This window comes from Erithacus rubecula, assembly GCF_903797595.1.
Source record: "Erithacus rubecula genome assembly, chromosome: 17".
Lineage (NCBI taxonomy): Eukaryota > Metazoa > Chordata > Aves > Passeriformes > Muscicapidae > Erithacus > Erithacus rubecula.
In genome coordinates this window covers 9,703,884-9,722,021 of record NC_136669.1, presented here as the reverse complement: position 1 = coordinate 9,722,021, position 18,138 = coordinate 9,703,884, and the positions used below count along the sequence as shown (strand labels likewise).

At 42.8% G+C, this 18,138-nt stretch overlaps 3 protein-coding genes across 8 annotated transcripts in view; 1 reads left to right on the top strand and 2 right to left on the bottom strand.

Moving 5' to 3' along the window:
• LOC306809324 (uncharacterized protein) overlaps nucleotides 1-18,138 on the bottom strand; it is a 303,319-nt gene that overhangs the window by 76,451 nt on the left and 208,730 nt on the right. The gene's annotated exons all lie outside the window — the stretch shown is intronic.
• Nucleotides 916-9,656, bottom strand: DEXI (Dexi homolog). The gene is made up of 2 exons (XM_079320805.1): nucleotides 8,319-9,656; nucleotides 916-1,556 (listed from the first exon to the last, which is right to left on the bottom strand). The coding sequence occupies exon 1, from the start codon at nucleotides 8,846-8,848 to the stop codon at nucleotides 8,567-8,569; it is 282 nt and encodes a 93-aa protein (XP_079176931.1). The 5' UTR covers nucleotides 8,849-9,656; the 3' UTR covers nucleotides 916-1,556; nucleotides 8,319-8,566.
• Nucleotides 10,232-18,138, top strand: part of CLEC16A (C-type lectin domain containing 16A) — a 60,726-nt gene continuing 52,819 nt past the window's right edge. For 5 of the 6 annotated variants that reach the window (XM_079320723.1, XM_079320724.1, XM_079320727.1 and 2 more), the window contains exons 1-3: nucleotides 10,232-10,442; nucleotides 16,508-16,636; nucleotides 17,264-17,397. In XM_079320723.1, coding sequence (XP_079176849.1) covers nucleotides 10,363-10,442; nucleotides 16,508-16,636; nucleotides 17,264-17,397 — 343 coding nt within the window. In that variant the 5' untranslated portion in view covers nucleotides 10,232-10,362. The remainder of the gene's footprint in view (nucleotides 10,443-16,507; nucleotides 16,637-17,263; nucleotides 17,398-18,138) is intronic. The other variant, XM_079320722.1, reaches the window with a different exon arrangement.

Sequence of the window (18,138 nt, the reverse complement as noted above, 5' to 3'; positions counted from 1 at the left end):
GTATGAGGACCAAATGGGCACATGAACACAAGTTTGACAGGTTTTTAAACTTGGTTATTCTTTCTATAGGTATTTCCATGAACGGGGACTTGTCTTCCCTAACTGTATCTTTATGTGTTAGAATTTGTGCCCTAAGTGACCTCATTCCTGAATTGCTCTCCAGGGATTGTGTGGAACAAAACATTTCTCAGTGTTTAAAGGTCCTGAACTGCATGAAAACTGATGAAACCTGTCTTGGAGAAACACTACTTGGTTCGGTGTCAGTGCTCCCCCTCTTGCAGGAGTGACTGAAAATTGCATTTGGAGCACAGAATTTTGGGAACTAGGAGCTAATTTCTATTGCCTAGGAGCTAAAATGTGTTATTTGAATGCAACACTGGGAGTATCAGGATACACATGTTTGTCATTGTTTCATGGGGGATCTAAACCATCAGCTTCTTGTTCCCTCATACTGGCTGAAAAGAGACTCCTGACACCATCTGTCTGCAGCAGGGAGCCCACGCTGGGAGCAGATGGCAGACAGACTGCAGAGGACAGACATCATGCAGAGAGTGTCAGCAGAATTGTTTTCACTTCTGCTTTATCCAAAATGTTCTTGATACATCAACTCCGTTTAAAAATTGCACAGTTACAAAAATCAGACTTTTCTAAAAAGCATAATAACAATTAAACAAAACCACTCCAATGCCTGTCCTAATGACATGTGGGTTACCTCCCTCTGCCACACACAGTGCCTGATGTTTCAGTTCAGGTCTGATTTTTTAAGTAGCTGTTCATGAGAAAGATTTCCTACCTTCTGGCCATGTCAGCAATCTGGAACTACTTGCAGGTACCTGCAGGAAAACTGGAATTTCTTTGAAAGCATATTTCAATTATATCCTTTTTTGAAGAAGAACAACTCCAACACAACTGCTTAGTTTTTCATGGAAAAGGTCAGTCTTTATTGTATTGCTTTCTATACATAGGAACGTGAGCTTAAACAATCTGTGAAGGATCCTGTGTTAAATAATGAACCCACCTGACATATAAAATTCATTCTCTGATCTATTTCAAAACTCTCATTTTAAATAAAATATCTTGCTAGCACAGCTCTTGCTGTTATACTCCCTGAACAGAACCTCCTTCAGTCACTCCTGCATATTTTCCCCTGAGAAAGCATTGCCTTTGAACTACTGGCTGGTAGAATTTTCAACGTGTGATTGTAAATCTGGCATAAGCTATATGTACGGTGTGTCCATTGGGGTGACATGGTATTCATCCAAAAGTTTATCAAATCTGGGTAATATCTTGATTTTCTGTTATAATGCTATCTTATTTTTTCATATAGTCCATCCCAGAATTACCCATGGAAGCCCAGCATGGTGCATGAATCACTGCAGTAAGTGCACACACAAGAGGCAAAGACCATGAAGAGAAGTCACAACTGACAAGGTCTGATGACAACTCTTCTTCTTGTTCTCTTGTCCTTGTTTTCATCTCTATATTTCAGAGTATAGTTTCTTCCTGGGACTTGATCCATTAGGCTGGTCATAATCCATTTCAGCAGTTTAATGAATCTGTTTAAAAGAAAACACATAAATACAGAGCAATTCTCCATACCTAAAAACAGAAAAGTCGCTGAGTATGTGTCACATACAGCACCATGTTGTTGACTTATTAGAAAAAAAGAATTAAAAATCAAACACTTTTCTTACTGTGGGTAATAATTCTTTGAGAAGTAAAGACCTGCACAACCTTTCAGAGAAATCAATGTCACAGTTTCTGTTAATGTCAGAGCACACTAGTCCTTAGGAATTTTAACAGAGCCATGAAGTTACAAGTGTAAGGGGTATGAGAGTAAGCTGTAAGCCACAGTGCATAACATCAATTTCTAGGGGATGTTCTTAAGAGTAAAAACAGCTGAGGTATACAGTGGGATAACCTATTTTATCCAGATTTGGTATCATTAGACCTACTAATTGAAACTGATGTTTGAACTGGCTACATTATCTTGACTAGATACCATTCATTAGAGTGTTTTTATTTTTTGGAACGTTATGTTCATTAAGTATTGCCTACATTTGATGTAGTCTCTGACTTTGGACACTTTCTCTTCTACTTTAGAGTTGCATTGTTCCAACTATTTTGGGTTCACTGCTAAGTAGTTATAGAGCTAAGTAATATTTTGGGGTAACTTCTTGGTCTTAACTGCCAAGAATAAATTACTGTCATATTGCTTTATCCCAGCTTATCTAATTTGCCTTGACCGAGTCAAAGTATTCCACTGCTATTAGGAGGTGATTTTTCACAATCATCAGGGGTAAATGCAAGGCTGAGAAGATTCCTTAAGTAGAACCAGGGCTGTGGATTACAAAGGTGCTCAAGGGAGTTGAGGTAAAGAAGACCACAAGCAGGTCCCCTGGCTGCCTGCAGCCTAGGACATTTCTTTGTTGTGTGCAGCTAGTCTGAATGGACAGCTCCTCCCTCCTTCCCCTTTATGGGTCTGAATGAACAATGAAATCTGATGGTCACATGTTCTGCATGAGCTTGGACAGACAGAGCAATGGTGTCATTAACAAAGGTGTTACAGGAATCCAAAAGCTAACAGGTTGACACAGGACTGGGGGAAAGGCTCTTTTATGGATTGAAAGCAGATCAAAAGATTGAAAGCAAAGAATAAAGCTTGGTAGGAAAGAACTCAGTAGCAGAATATACCAGGGACCAATTTTTATTCATCACCACTACTGACTCAAAGAAGAGGCTGAATAGAGAAATCTTCAAGATTGCAAAAAATAAGCTCTTTCAAGTATTCAGATCATGTACTGACAGGAAAGAAATCCAGAGTGATTTCATAACAGAGTGGGCAAAGGGTGGCAGGTTTGGGAAACATTTGCTAAAGGGCTGAGCAGCAATGTGCCTTCTAACATCCTGCATTCTGCCTGGTGGATTTGGGAAAGCACAGAGAGCAGCCTGCAGATTTTGGTCAGGGACATGAGCTCTCCTAGAGGTGGAACACAAGGCTTTGAGATCATGGTCTGACTCATCACAACATTTCCCATGTTCCTGTGTGCCACTTACTGCAGATTCTAGGTCAGAAACAAGAAGAACTTTGTGTCCAGTGAGGCATTTCTGTCAAATGTCTGTCAGCTACAGTACCTGCTAACAGAACACATTGCCCAAAATCCTTTCTCTAAAATGAGAACACGAAAAAGGGAAACAGCAGCTCTACCAGGTTGCTCATTTCATGTTTATCTGATTGCTTTCCAAGTGGAACTAAAACCATCTACAGCACACAATTCAGTGCAGTTGTCAGTATTCTGCACTGTAGATCAATCCTAGGCTGACTTTAAAATAGCATAACAAAATGTATTGGGCCTCCAAAGCAAAGTGTAAAGCTGTCTAGTGGTAGTTCCAAACACTGCTGTCAGGCTGCTAGTCCAAGACTGTAATTTGTTGTGGCAGATAATAAATGGGTGTGAATTATACAATTGGCCAGAATATTCAAACCTGCCTTCCTAATATTCAGATTAGAAATCTGTCCTTCAAATTTAATAAGAACCTATTTTTTAACAGAAAACTTCAAAAATTTCAGAAAACGGGAAAATCAAGAGGTAGAAAATATTTTAAAATGTTTTTTAAATCTCAGCACTAGAACTTTCAATAGCCTAGGACACACCTGCAAACACTGAATAGCATGGCTGTAGTATGACTCCAGCATCAACAGCTCAGGCATAATATCTTTGTCAAATCTGCCTTTGAAGTTACTGTTCCTCACAATGCAGGCTGGAGCAAAGGACACATGGTGTGGCACTGTTTCACACCCTGGTACTGTCTGCTTGCTGTTTCCTCACTTTCTGCAGCACTGTTTCAGCTCTTGCAGCTTATTTGGCTCTACTGCCTGAGCCACCATTGGGTCTTTCTGGCCCTGCAAAGAGTATTTAGCCTTAAGTCTGTGAACTGACCTGGAGTTTCCCCAGCAATCCATCATCTTCCATTATATTATTATTTCCCATATATGGCTCCTATTTGTCTTTGCCCGTTTTATCACATATATTAGAGACATGCTTTTCTCTTCAGAGAGCATAATTTAAACTATTCAGCTATTTTTTCTTTCCAAATCTGTAGCCAAAGTAATAAAATTCAACTGCAAAAAGACAGTCTGACAGATTTAGCAACTTGTGCATATTTAATCCTTTGGGACAGTTGTACTCCTTATAAATTGGGATTATTGTGAGGACAAAGAGTTAGAGACTAAATGTCTCTAAACAAATTATTCTTTTCTTCTATTTTAGGACTGATAGTTATTAGCTGAACTATAATGTCACTTTGTCTCTTCTCCAGAGAAAACAAACATGAAGAATTAAATTGGATTAGTTTCTTAATTCCTTTGACAACTTAAATGTGGTAATTGGCTACTGACGCCTATTGAAGCAAGTTTCTTACAAAAGCTTGATCTTTATAGGAAAGAACCACAGACTTAAAAAAAAAATATATATTTTTTAAAGTTACTTGTGGCGGAGGCTTTTAACACCTGCAATACTCAGACCTAAACTACTTCTATTAAAACTTGAGTGTCTCTCTAATATCCATGCCTCACTCTAATTCACATTATTAACAGCATCCTTTGGAAAACTTTTTGAAAAATCTGCTTACTCTCTTACCATTGTATAAATAAATGCATTTGGTAGAAAATCGCTTAGAACTGTCCATGGCTATGGACATCAGCTGTATGGACAGCTGAACAGTTAACCATGATTTTGTCTTCCTTCCATCTAGAATGGAATTCCTGCTAAGTACACATTTCTTTAAAGCAGAGCTGTCAGGTGAATTTGAACACTGGACTCCTATTAATTTTAATAACATCTAAAAATTCAAATCACAGTTCTAAAATTATCAGCAATTGCTCAATCCTGTTGTTTCTGCAACTCATAAACCAGTCAACTGATCTGTAAAATGGATTTGTATCTGTATCAACAAATCACCTTGGCAATCTATACAAAAAGGGAAAAAATAGTGAAAAATGGCAAGGTAAATTAAGTGAGAAATTACTCTGCTTGTTATTTTTAATATTTAAACTCTGAAAAGAAAGAAGTCAGGAAGTGGATTCCAATACATTTAAATGTATCCTAACAGTGCTAGTGACATCATTCTTCTGATCTGTCCTTTGCAGGACATCTCTGTTTCAGAACAGAAGCACAGGGAGTTCATAGACACTAAGCCTGCAGTTCTAATTGGCACTATATTGATGAGCTGGGGAGTTAAGCTATTTTTTAAATTCAGAATTTAGATGCTGGCATTCATTAGAAGTGCTGAGTCACAGGTTTCTGAGTGCTGGATTCTGCTCACTGAAGATATTAATCATAATTCATCTTATGAAAAAATACAGGTAAAGCATGTAATGCAAGATTGCATAAATTCAGTCTTGTGTATTCAGTTTTCATTATTGATTACTTTTGCCCATTTTCTTCCTGATAGGAGTACTTTCTGATGAGTCACATCTAGTTTTATGAAAGTATGAGGTCATATGACCTTATTCCAGGGGGCTTCAAATATAACAAATAACCTGACACACTCACACAAAAACAGTAGATGACATGAATGAGCTCAATTCTGTTCTGTTTATACAGATGAATTTCTTCATTCAAATAGGCCAGGAAACATTATGCACCTGCTTACTTATCTGTCTGCCTTCAATCTCTGCCACCAATTATGCTCAGAAACTTGGACATCATTTTGCTTCTATTGAGTTTATTCAAGTGAGGGGTTTGCTGCCAGAGAGCACAGAGCTGTTCTGATCCACGTGTTCTTTTATTTTTACATCTAAATTAGCCTTTCCACATGCTGCAGAATGGCTCCTGGGATTTGCCCCCTCTGTTTTCCTGTCACCCATCACTCACCCAGGATGGGAGGCACTGCTCTCCCAGGCACGGAGGACGCTGCAAGGTTTCAGCTCAGGCTAATCATAGCTCTTTGCTTGTTCTCAGAAATCACTGGTGAGTCACATGAAGAACCCTGCTCTTTAATGCAAAGAGTAGGCCTACATATTTTTCATCAGTGCTGGCAAAACAGACCCATTCTTCCTGCAGTGTCTTGTGAATCCTCAGCACTTCTGGATGCAAGGGAACAGGGCAGGTGGGAAACCTTCCCAGGCCAGGAGAGCAGGGGTTAACACTCACAGGGAACTCGGGTCACTGCAGGCAAGGCACCACAAGAATTTAAATCTTCCCTTTCAGAGCCTTACTGCTGCTCCCAAAGCAGAAAACACAGCTCCAAATTAGGGCCACCTTCTGCCTTCTTTTCTACTACAGAACTGGTGAGGAGGAATGGCACAGAACAGTGAAGAAACCTGTAACCAGGACATTAACTCAAATCCCTCATCATGGGGATAAGGCTGTGTCTTTGCCTGGTAGCTAAATAATTATGCAATTTGTGGCCTGGCTGCTATGTCTCTAAGTATAATTTAATAAATAAATAGATGAAACACAGCACATTTTCTGCTACCTAAAGACTGATCTAACTTTAGGGATTTGTGATTTGATTCTCAATGGAAACCACCATCTACCATGACAGCTTCCAAATAAAAGATCAAGGCTGGGGCTGGTACCTGCACAGAACTCCATTAGCTCTTGGTGGATATAGACTGAGCCTTACTTCTGAGCTTTGAACCTCTGCATTTTGATATCTGTATATGGAGGAATTTGTATCAAGAAGTTTCCAGAGCTGCTTATCTTATTAATGCAAACAAAAATGTTAAGAATTCATCTACACTGAATTGTGCTCATATCAAATTATATATTCATATAGCAGGTAAAACCCACTGAGGAGAATTGTGTCTAGTGCTTTCCTTAGGTCTTCCTGAAAACTAGAAACTGCTCATCAAGATACATTCTAGAAAGAAAAAAAGTGATTTTAAAAAAGTATATTTAATCCCTCTACTAAACTGCATTGGAGCCACTAAGATTTGGTGTTTGGGGAAAGGTATTTTGGGGAAGAAAATGGATATGGTTTTTAGCACCACAGATTTTGCTTAAATTACCATTAATTTTTAGGAATTTCTTTCCTGGAATACAGAGCATGTGTACTATTTGTCTAGCTGAAAAAGAAGGAGACAACCTCAAAAGTAGTCAATCGTGTTTTGTGGGGAGGATTGTTCTGCTCCACACTTCCTCATCTAGCAGAATTGTCTCTAATCCAGTTGCTTGGGATGGGCCACCAAATGTTGGCATAGACACTTCCATTTGCAGTGACTATATGCAGTGAGATCTCTTCTATAGCAACAAAATCTGTTCACTCCCTCTTTAGGATCCCACATGCCTTTGGCCAAGCCTTGTTCAGCTGTGTTTGTTCAATCAATGTTATTCCAACACCAAAAATGTCCAATTTTTCCTTCTAAACTATAGGCCAAAAACAGCTAAATACTGGTTAACACAGAATCTGACTAGAAATATTCAGGACATAATTTAAACCTATATGAAGGACAGAACTACAGGAAAGGTTTGTTTGTGTTTGTTAAATTAGAAGATTGCTTAAAAGAGTTTGATATTAACTGGTATTTGTATAGTGTGGTCACCGAGTTTATACTTGTAACCCTATAACTGAATTTCCTATTGTATAATTTCAAATAGGAAAATAAAGATATCCTGAACTAGTTTTCAGATTTACAGACAATATTTTGCTAAAAAATCTGCTGGCAGATTTGCTAACACATTTTAATTTAAACTGTGAATGTTTTCATTAACATACATTTGGCACAGAATGTCCTAGCTAGAAATAGTGATTTTTCTTCCCAAATACATTTCAGTGTTTTAAAATGCTAATTCCTTACATTTCCAGAGTTTTAGAAACACTCAGAACTACCAAAAAAAAAAACCAACCCACCCAAAAAACCCCCAAACCAAACCTGATGAAGCAAATCCTCGTGCTACAATTAAAATGTGAAGAATGGTGAGCTGGGCAGTTTGTCATTATTCAAAAGAGTGGTGTTAAAGGGCAGCAAACTAAGATGTATTTTTGGCTCGAGGAAGGTCTCTGAATTGTAATCAATATTAACCGGGATGCCCGTTTCGATTCAGGGCTGCTTTCAGGGCCGAATCAGCAAAGTTGCTGCTCGTATGTGCAGGCTGCCCCCAGCAGCACAGCGGCTCGGAGGATGAGTCCGGGGGCGAGGGTCGCTGTCCCCGCCGGTCCCCGGGCGATGCCGGGCGGGGGAAGCGGCGGGGGCGGCCCTGGCCCTTCGGCCACAGCGCTCTCCCGTGCCGGGAGCTGCGGCAGAGCGTGTCCCCGGCGCTGTGCCCGCTGCCCCGGCAGCGCTCTGCCCCGCCGGACAGAAAATTACTTACTTCCCCTGCGAGCCCTCTGCGTCTCCGGGGCCTGCCCGGCGGCAACGGGTCCCGGCTGCCCCTCTGGTCCCGGCTCCGGCGAGGCGGGAACCATTTGGAAGTGAAGATGCTGCGCACAAGGAGCCGCGACGCAGCGAGGGCACCCCGGGGCCGCGGCGGTCCCCAAGCTGCGGCCATGCGGGCACGCCGGGCCCCTGCCCCGGGCCGGGCGGCAGCAGAGCTCAGTCGCTTCGGAGCGCCCTAGGGCGTCACTCCAAGTACCCGTCAAACACATCCAGCTCGCTGTCCGTCTCGTAGAGCACGGAGCCAGGGTCGGAGAGCATCCCCAGATCCACCAGAGCCTGGTCCATATCCTCGGGCAGGAAAACGATGCCCACATTGAGGACGATGTACTCCATCAGGAAGGCATAGTACAAGATCAGCACGTTGACAAAGAACAAGCCCACGTAAAACATATAGGGCAGCACCAGCAGCGCATGGAAGGCCCAGGACTCCACCGAATCCAGACGTGCGGAGACCGCGGCGGTCATGCAGCCGTGGGGGCTGCGGGGGCAGCGGGCACCGACCGGCCCGGCCGGCGCGGGGGGCAGACGGCAGCGGCGGAGCCGAGAGCGGCGCAGGACTGCACGCCGCAGCCCCGGTGGCAGCGAAGCCCCGTAGGGGCGCGGAGCGGCCGGCTCGGTCCCTTCAGTTCCCGTGGAGAAGGAAGAGGCGCTCCGGCGGGCGGCCAGCGCGGGTTCAGCGGCGCTGCCGCAGCCCCGCCGCTGGCAGGAGCCTGCTCAGCGGCATCTCCAGCCCGGCCACTGCAGTCCCGTCGCGGCTCCCTCCTCCTCCTCCTCCTCCTCCCGCCCGCAAACTTTGCGGAAGGAGCCCGCAGGCGCGTTGGGCGGTCGGCGCGGGGCACCTGCCAGCGAGCCCGGCCTGCGCAGCGGGACCGTGCTGCCCGCCCGCCCCTCGCTCCCCGCCCCGCGCCCGACCCGCCGCACGCCGCGTTGTTTACCAGCGCCGCGCTGCTGCTGCCGCGGGCCGCTCGTGACGGGCGCCGGCGCCTCCGCCGCGTTGCCGGCATTCGGGTCCCGCTGCGGCGGCACGGGGGCTGCGGGGCACAGGGGCGGATTCCGCAGCGCGACCCTCGCCTGCGCGCTCCCGCCCGCCCGAGCTCTGCCGCAGCCCGCAGCCCGCGGGGCGGGCAGCTCTGAGCTCTGCCTTCCCCCATCAAAGTTGTTTCACGACCTCTGCTGTGACCGAGGCTGCGACCGAGGCCCTCCTGAAGCAGCACTGCGAGCCCGGGCCCCTCACGGCTGCGGTGCACGTGTTTCTTTGCTGACCGAGGCTTTACCTATACCAAAATATAACCGAGGGCGGATTTTAATCTCGGTGCATTTTTTATACTGGCTGACAAACTCTTCAGCTTTTACACAGATTTAGTTTATTTCTCTGGCTAAAGCAAAAAAAAAAAAAAAAAAAAGAATCCCAAACTAGGTCAAGACAGTAAATGGTCCCCTTCTCTTTGTTCTTCCTTAATTTTTAAGCCGATTCAAAGTCTTTACTGAAAAAACCTCAGCAAGGAGAGGTCAGGAGCTGAATTTCTGACGCTGCATCTTGCAGTACAGGAGCTCACCCCACAGAACAGCTTCGTCTGGGTTATGGAAGCCAAACAAGAATGTCAGGGGCCAAATTTTACCTCAAATAACAATGCATTTAGGAGGTACGCTGACACGTTCAATGTTTGGGTTTTTTTCTGGTTTGGGCTCCGTTTACTCTCACGTTGTTCCAAGCGAGCCACCCCCAGAGCGCGCCCGACGCAGGCCCCGTCCCGCCTCCGGGAGGGCTCGGCCCCGCCCCCGCGCTGCTCCCTGGGACTTGTAGTCCCGCCCGGGGGCGGGGCCGGGCCGGCGCTTTCCGGCGTGTCCTGCCTGCGCATGCGTCGTGCGCGCCGGTGCCGCCGCCGAGGCTCCGCGCCGGTCCCCGCCCGCCGCTCGCCCGCCCCGCGGGGCTATGAGGCCGTAGGGCCCGCGGGCCGGAGCAGCCTTCCGCCGCCAGCATGTTCGGCCGCTCCCGCAGCTGGGTGGGCGGCGGGCACGGGAAGGCCGCCCGCAGCATCCACTCCTTGGATCACCTCAAGTGAGCGGGGGGCGGTCGCGGTCTCAGGGTGGCGGAGCTGTGAGGGGGCTCGGAGGGGCGTTTGCGGCCGGGGTCCGTCCGCGGAGCTGTGAGGGGCAGGTTTCCCTCGTAGACGGCTGCGGGGTCGGGAAGGAGGGGGCGGCTCGGCGGGTGACCCTCCCCGGGCGCTCGCTGCCCTCGCCGGGGCGTTTTGCCGCAGCTCTCCCGAGAGGAAAGCGCCCGGAGCCGTCCCCGGTGGCGGAGGCTCTGGGGCCTGGTGTCTGCCTCACGGAAACCGGCCTCCTCGTCCCAGAAGGTCTTCAGGGCAGACGCAGTTCGTCATGTACTGTCACTCTGGGCTGCCATACGTGTTTGTTTTGTTTTTAGCAATGCCACAGAGTCTTCGGTGCAGTAGAGTGCGAGGCGTGATAAATACAAGAAATACCAGATTCCTCGTGAGGGAGAACTTTGTTGCTGGTGGTGGCTGAGGCGCGGGGCTGGTGCCGGTGTTTGAGCAGCGCAGCCCGGGCTGTGTGGGGCTGTCGGTAGCAGCAGTGAGTCACGGCTCTCGGGCCGGCTTGTGCGCTGGGCTGCGGGACGCAGCAGCTGCTGCAGAAGAAAAGCTTTGAGCTTGAGAGCCATAACTCCGGAGCCCCGCAGCCCTGTGCTACTGCTGGCCGCAGAAGGTGGAATAGTTTTTTCCTAGCTCTGCCACTGGAGATTTGGAAGTGTGGCAAGGGATAAAAAATTTAATTTCCCTGTTCCATTTTAAGTGTTCCTCTGTTGCAAGAAAAATAAGAGTCACCTTGATAGCTTCTCTTTGTACTGAACGAGAAAAAGAGGTCATTAAGAGATAAAGCACTTTCTAAATGAATATGTAGCTCATTGACAAAAAGTGCCTGGTAGTTTTTAGTCGTCTTACAAGGATAACATGAATGGGTTCTGATAGTAATGAGCAGGATGCCCTGTACAAGATTTGGATCTTGCAGTTGCTTTATCAAGATGTTTTGTGAAGTCTGGTCCTTGTCTCTAAACTGGAAAAATGTTCAGAATTAGCAAGACTAACTGAAAGGCAATGCTTTTTACCAGAGATACAGAAATCAAGTCCACAAATACAAAACTAATGAGGGAGTAACATTGCAGAAGTAATTTTGAAAGCATTGTAGGTCAGACTAGTAAGTCAATGTAGTCTGGCTTTACAGGAAAAAGGGGAAAAGTTATGCTCAGATGTAAACATAGGAATGTTCTATTGAACATACAAGAAGTAGCTATTATATACTCAGCATTAATGGAGCTTTAGTTCTGTCTGGCTTTGGTATTTGACTTGAAGATAGAGCAAGAATGCTGATGAAATTTGAAGAAACTGAATTTAAGTTTAGGAAAAAAAAAGTTAGTGAGAGGGAGACTTGAGACTTAACTTTCAAGCAAGAAAATTATGTCCATATGTTCTTTGAACACAAAGAATAGAAAAATGGCATCCTACCTCATTTGTAGCAAAAGGGAATTGGGCTGTAAGATTTGTGGCTTGTGCTTGACTTGTTATCTGAGAGTTGAAGTATATAGTTATCTACTAAAATATGAGTTTTGGTCTGTTTGCTTTTTTGCATGTGATTTCTGTAATTATGAATCTGAAATGGTTGAATGTAAAGGACAGATGAAACCTTTGATCTGTTTAGACTATGTATATTTTAAGTGTTTGTTTATCCAGGGTGTGTGAATTTCAGCTTCTAGCTGGATGCCAGCAGGAAAGGTGAAATTTAGGTCTTTTTTTGAATGTTGAAGTGAGTAAAGTAACAGAAGGAAAAAGGGCAGAGAGCCTTTCTTTTGGGGTGGTGAAAGAAAGTCTCAGTAAGCTCACTTGATAAGCTGTTTACCTTCTCATCTTTTCAACTCATCAAAGCCCCATTTTTTATTCCATATGAAGGAGCTGAGTACAAAACACCTGCCTTGCTATTACAGGTTAGTTCAGCCTGTAAGAGGTATATTATGTTATGTTACTGTTGAATTCAGTCTGGACTAGCCTTGTGTGGGAACATTTTTATTTTTAAACTTGAGTAAGGTAGAGTTTAGTCTAAATTGTAAACACGTGCTTAGTGACACCAGCAGCGTTACTGTTTTTTGTCAGTAGATGCTGGATCTTTCCCATCAGCTTTAAAGCAGTTTGTTTGAGGCTTGCTTTTGAAATTTTACTACTGTCTTCCTGCAAACATGCCAGAGAATGGATTGGCTAAAGGAAAATTGTGAGGCTGTTTGTAATAAGTGTTTTTATACAGTCTCTTGATCTAGTGAAAACAGTTAAAATTTAATCCAACTTCTGAAATGTGATCTAGGGAAGGATGAAACAGTGCTACTCACTGCCTAGGTGCTTCCCAGACAACTTGATATTTTTGTGTGTCTGTTTCTAAGTCAGGCTTTTCCCTCTACTTTTCTCTGGTATTTTATATAGCCCTGTTGTTACTGTCAAGCACATTTCCCATTGCTGCTTCTGCACTTGGTATTTTAATTGCATTGTGATTGCACAAAAGGTTCCATGCCATTAAAGTTGGGTGCTGAACATTTCCCATGCCTTGGTCAGATGCAGTGTCCATAAAGGTGTGCTTGAAGTCTTTTTTCTTGGGTGATTCATTTCCTGAGGCCCTGTCTGTGCTATGCATCAGGCTTCCTCTGTGAGAACAATATGCAATTACCTGATTGCAGGCAGAGGGAAGGAGCAAGCCTGTTTTGGTCAAGTCTGGGCTTTTAGAATATGAGTGCTTGACTTCCTAAATTCTTACCTGTTTTAGTGTGTTTTTTAAGTAATAAGTCAGAAAGTCATTAATATGCACTTAAAATATTCATGATTAACTATGTTACCCCTTTGAGCATCGGTTCTAACCAGAAGAATGTTCAGAATTTTGTTTGGTTTGTTAAGTTGCTGGCAACATCTCCTGCTGATTCTGATGGTATTGGGTGCTTTGACACTTCCTGCATGATGTGTTTTTGTTTGAACCCATTCATCAGACACAGAGGACAGAAGTCTCGTCTTTGATGATTTTGTGTTTTGAAGCACAAACCTGACCCCTCTAATCAACATTTAGAGACAGCCTTTAAGAATTTAGCTAAATACAAAAATACTTGATTTGTGTTCTCATGATGCAGTATTTCACGTGTCTGTAAAGAGAAACAAATATGTGTTTGCTTTCCTGTTCATTTTCAAGCAAACAGGATAAATAAAAAATGAAATACAAAGGAATAGCTTGCAGGTGAAGTCCAGGTTTCCTCTAAGTGCATCAGTGCCTCAGCAGGTTAAAGAATTGTGCAGTAATGCTGCTGTTAAGTAAATAAATTTGGAGGTAAAGTATTCCTGACTATTAAATGATTCTTGCTTTTTGTGTTTGTAATGCTCTATATTCCATATATTCCATAGCCTCCCAAAATGAAGTAATAGCTTGTTGTTCTTTCCAGTACTTCCCATACCCAAAATTCTACTGTTGGAGTAAACTTTTATCCCAAGTTTGTATCATGCAACTTATTAATGAGAAATACATGTTCAAAGTTGCAATAATTTCAATGTGACTTCAAATAAATAGGCTAAAATATGTGAAGTAATATAGTATTAATTACTGACTGTCTCAGGAAGTTGCTTACAATATTGTGGAATGAACTGATTTAATTACCATCTCTTCAGGTGTTCTCTGCTCTATTAACTGCTGCATCCTCGGAGCAGGGGCTGAGTTTGTGCAGTCTTTTGATTCACTGATAATGCCCATAGTGCCCTAATGGAAAGTTTTTCCAGGGTTTGTGTGCTATATGCACACAATATGATTGAGAAAACCTGGGAATTCTCACAGCCTTAAGCTCTCATATATTTACTGTGAGTCATCCCACTGTCAGTCTCCACAAAAGGAATCTTGAACCGTGATCCTCAGATTAATGGAAGAGGATTTCCAGGTGCTCTCTGACTTGCTGTTTAATGACTGATATGGTACAGCACGTGACCAGGCAGTTATGACTGTAGGACACAGCTGAGATCAGCTTTTCCTAGAGTGGCTTCAGTGTCATCAGTGACTGTTTTGGATTTGAAAATGAGTGTTGATTTATGAGGGGGATGAGAGAATTTTTTTTTACTGAAGAGAAAGATTAAGAAAAGACAGTTCCTCGTCCTCCTCTCCCCCCCACCACATATTCTCTTTTTTCTCCTCTTTGCTGTCTGATGATATGTATCATATGATAATGGCTTTGCTAATGTGATGCAGGCTTTGTTGCATTGCTGATTTGGGGGGAGTGAGAAAGGGAGCATGTGTATATCAGGTGTTAGGCTGTGAATTTCTGAGGGCTGTTTTCCTCGTAACCTTGTGCAGTACTCAACACAGTAGAATTGTTGTTTGATGGTTAAGTATTATCAAGACCAGCAAGTACAGAGTATTTTACCATGGCAGCACAGAGCATTTTATCAGCTTCTCTGAAATAGCACCTGTTCCCTGCATGGTTTGTGAGAACAGCCTGTGTCCTGCAGCAGGTCCTGCGAAACTCTGCCCAGCTCAGTGGCAGCTCAGTGGTTTAAGAAGACTCCCAAAACCAAATTTGACAGATTTTAAGTAAACTGTAAATATGATCAAAGTTCTTGTTTGTTTGAGGGAGGTTTTTGAGTTCAAAAGGTGCTGAAACTAGGCAATGTCTTGTCTTTGTAAGTCTGATAAATAGTTGGAACAACCTCACATGAGAGCTCAGTTAAATGGCATTTTAGTCTCTGGCTGCTTGCTTGCCAGAGATTCAATGTGCAGTGATTCAGATTTTTTAGTGTGTTTTTTAGTGTTTATAACATTGATGGGAATCCTGTTTCTTGAAATGAGTTTTCAAGTCTGTTTTTTTTATACTAGCATCTTACTTTAAGCCATGAACAAGACATTCCAAATTTTTGTTAGAGAAATGCACTGTATTTTTTGGAACCTTACCAGAAGCTTGGCAAAATTCTACTAATGAGATTCCTAAAATTTCAATCTGAATCACTGAACAAACTTTCATGGAATCCAAAACAAACACAGGGTCAGGGCACAGGCTATTTTTACAGAATTAGATTCTGGGAGTTTTGATTAACGCCACTAATTATGACAAGATTGATAATATGGGAAATCTTCCTTCCAAACCCTTGTTCATATATTGCACAGAAATCCTGAATGCTGAGGTGTTTCTCCTGGTTTTCAGTATGATCACAGCATAACAATATAGGAGTTGTGTTTAAGAATCTAAACTTGTGTGGTTCTAAAATTACAATAAATTTCCCTCATGTCAAATTTTTTTTGGCTTTGTTTGTTGGTTTTTTTTGTGGGACATAAAGTAACAAGACAGAAGTTGGCACTTTATTGTGACAACTTATTTGGGTAAAAAATGCTTTCTTGAAGAGTAAAATTCTGAGACTTAAAATCTGAAAGGCTTGTATTCTCTATAGCTTCCTGTCATGTGTGATATAGATAAACCCCTTCATTAGGCAGTCTAAAACTATTGCCCTTTGAAATAATAAATCTGGACTTTACCCCCTTTCCAGTCAGTATTTCTGTTCTCAAGAGAGCAGAGACCTGATGGTGAAGCTTTGCCAAGGGGAATGAATAATCTTTGAGAGTCCTGTGTTTGATATTAACCATCAGAATTGATGTGAGTCTGTAAGGGATCTCTGCAGGCAAGAGGAGGGATCACACTTCCCTGGTTAGAGCTCATGTGCCACTTTCCCAAATCAGCTACTACACGCTTACCTGCTTCTTCTTTTTCTATTTTCTTGTTCATCACTTCTTTGACTTCAACATATTCCAAACAAATTCCCAGAAGAAGCACTTGGGACCTGTTGCACAGTTTCTAATTATGTTAACATATGCATAAGCACTCATTATTCACCTGACTGGGGGTGGGGGAGGGGATTTGTTTCCATTGTCACTTATTCTGTTTAACAATTATTTTTCTCTCTGCATCAGTATTTTAGGGTTTTAAAATTTTGCTGTTATTAGACTTAGTATGTGCAAATATATGTCTGCATTGGTACAGTGATGAAAGACAAACTGGTGTGTGTGGAAGTGGCAGGATAGCACATTACTTGTATTTCTTTTTTCTTTTAGATACATGTATCATATTTTGACTAAAAATACAACAGTAACAGATCACAACCGCAACCTGCTGGTGGAGACCATTCGTTCCATAACAGAGATCCTGATTTGGGGGGATCAGAATGACAGCTCAGTGTTTGAGTGAGTACTCCTGAGCCACTTCTCTTTGCCTTTGAAAAATGTTTGGAGTTGTACTGAGTTCTGTACATTGCTACTGTTAACTCCTCCAAGACTGTATTTCATGACTGTATGTAAAAAGGTATGTCCTGTGGTAGATGTAGATGTGTGAGCAGGTTCATATTCATGTCATACAGGAATTGGCTGCTTCTAAATAGTGTTTGGACTGCAGAGCCCCTTTCAAGGACTGCTTTTGTTTGGCTCTCCATTCTTTTGATATAAATACAAACTCTAACATATTCTAGAGTCCAGATTTACTCAGTATATCTATTAATATCACATTGCTTCAATTTACCTAAGATACCATAATTAAATATCTTATTCTAGCTGTGGTATCTAGAGCTGCCTGATAAATTGAATATACTAAAAATACAAAAAGAAGGGCCGTGATTTCTTGGTACCTGTTTTATGCAATAATTTGAATTTTTAAGGCCCCTTGTTTAGTATTCAATTACAACTTTGCAAAGTAATTCTTCATAAAAGCAAAACATGCTGTTTGTCAAAGCTGCCTGGAATCATCCCTGCTCCTAGCCAAATTATGTTCCTGTTACTTAAAACATGTGACTTAATGTCATCTTTATTTTATTTCAGCTTTTTCTTGGAGAAGAATATGTTTGTGTTCTTCCTGAACATCCTGCGTCAGAAGTCTGGTCGTTACGTGTGTGTGCAGCTGCTGCAGACTCTGAACATCCTTTTTGAGAACATCAGCCATGAAACATCACTGTGTAAGGACACACTTCCAGGCTGCTTAGGATGAAATTATTGAGATTTGGTTGGATTCTCTTTCATTCAATGAAATTTTAGTCCTAAAATCCCTGCACAGAACTGTATGAATTATTAACAATCTTTTAAATTGAACATCACCAAAAATATAGTGTAGACTGACTCCACAATACCTTTTAATGTAAATTTTCCGTGGTGCAAAAATAGTTTTTTACTACAGCAAGCATTTAGCACATTTCAAGGGGTTCTTTAAGTCAAATTAATTGTCACTTGCTGCCCCTGGTCATGTGGTGGAACTCTGGTGTGTAATTTGTACTGTAACTGTTTTGTAATCATTGGTGCTGGCAGTCAGCCATGGGAGGTTCCCTCAAGGTTTTTGGCAAAATATATAGAGGGTGGAGAATTAATAATTTAAAGTATTCCTCAACTGTTACAAAAGTCATCATCAAGCCTTGGAGAGTTGGGACTTTGGGAAGAAAAGAGTTAAGTGTGATTAGCTGCAGAGCTTACCTGAATTGAGGAAGATGAAGTATATTCTCAATTGACTTGTACTTGGGAGTAAAGACATTTGTAGGATGCAGATCCTTTATATTAATGCTAAAAGGCATCACTTGAGTTGTTGGTTCAAAGTTGTGATCTTCAAGCATCAGGATGTTGCTTTCTAGCTGGCACTTTAAATACAGCCTGTGGTTTTTTTGGTTAACTTGTGTAAATACTTCTTTTTTTCCTTTTTTTTTTTTTTC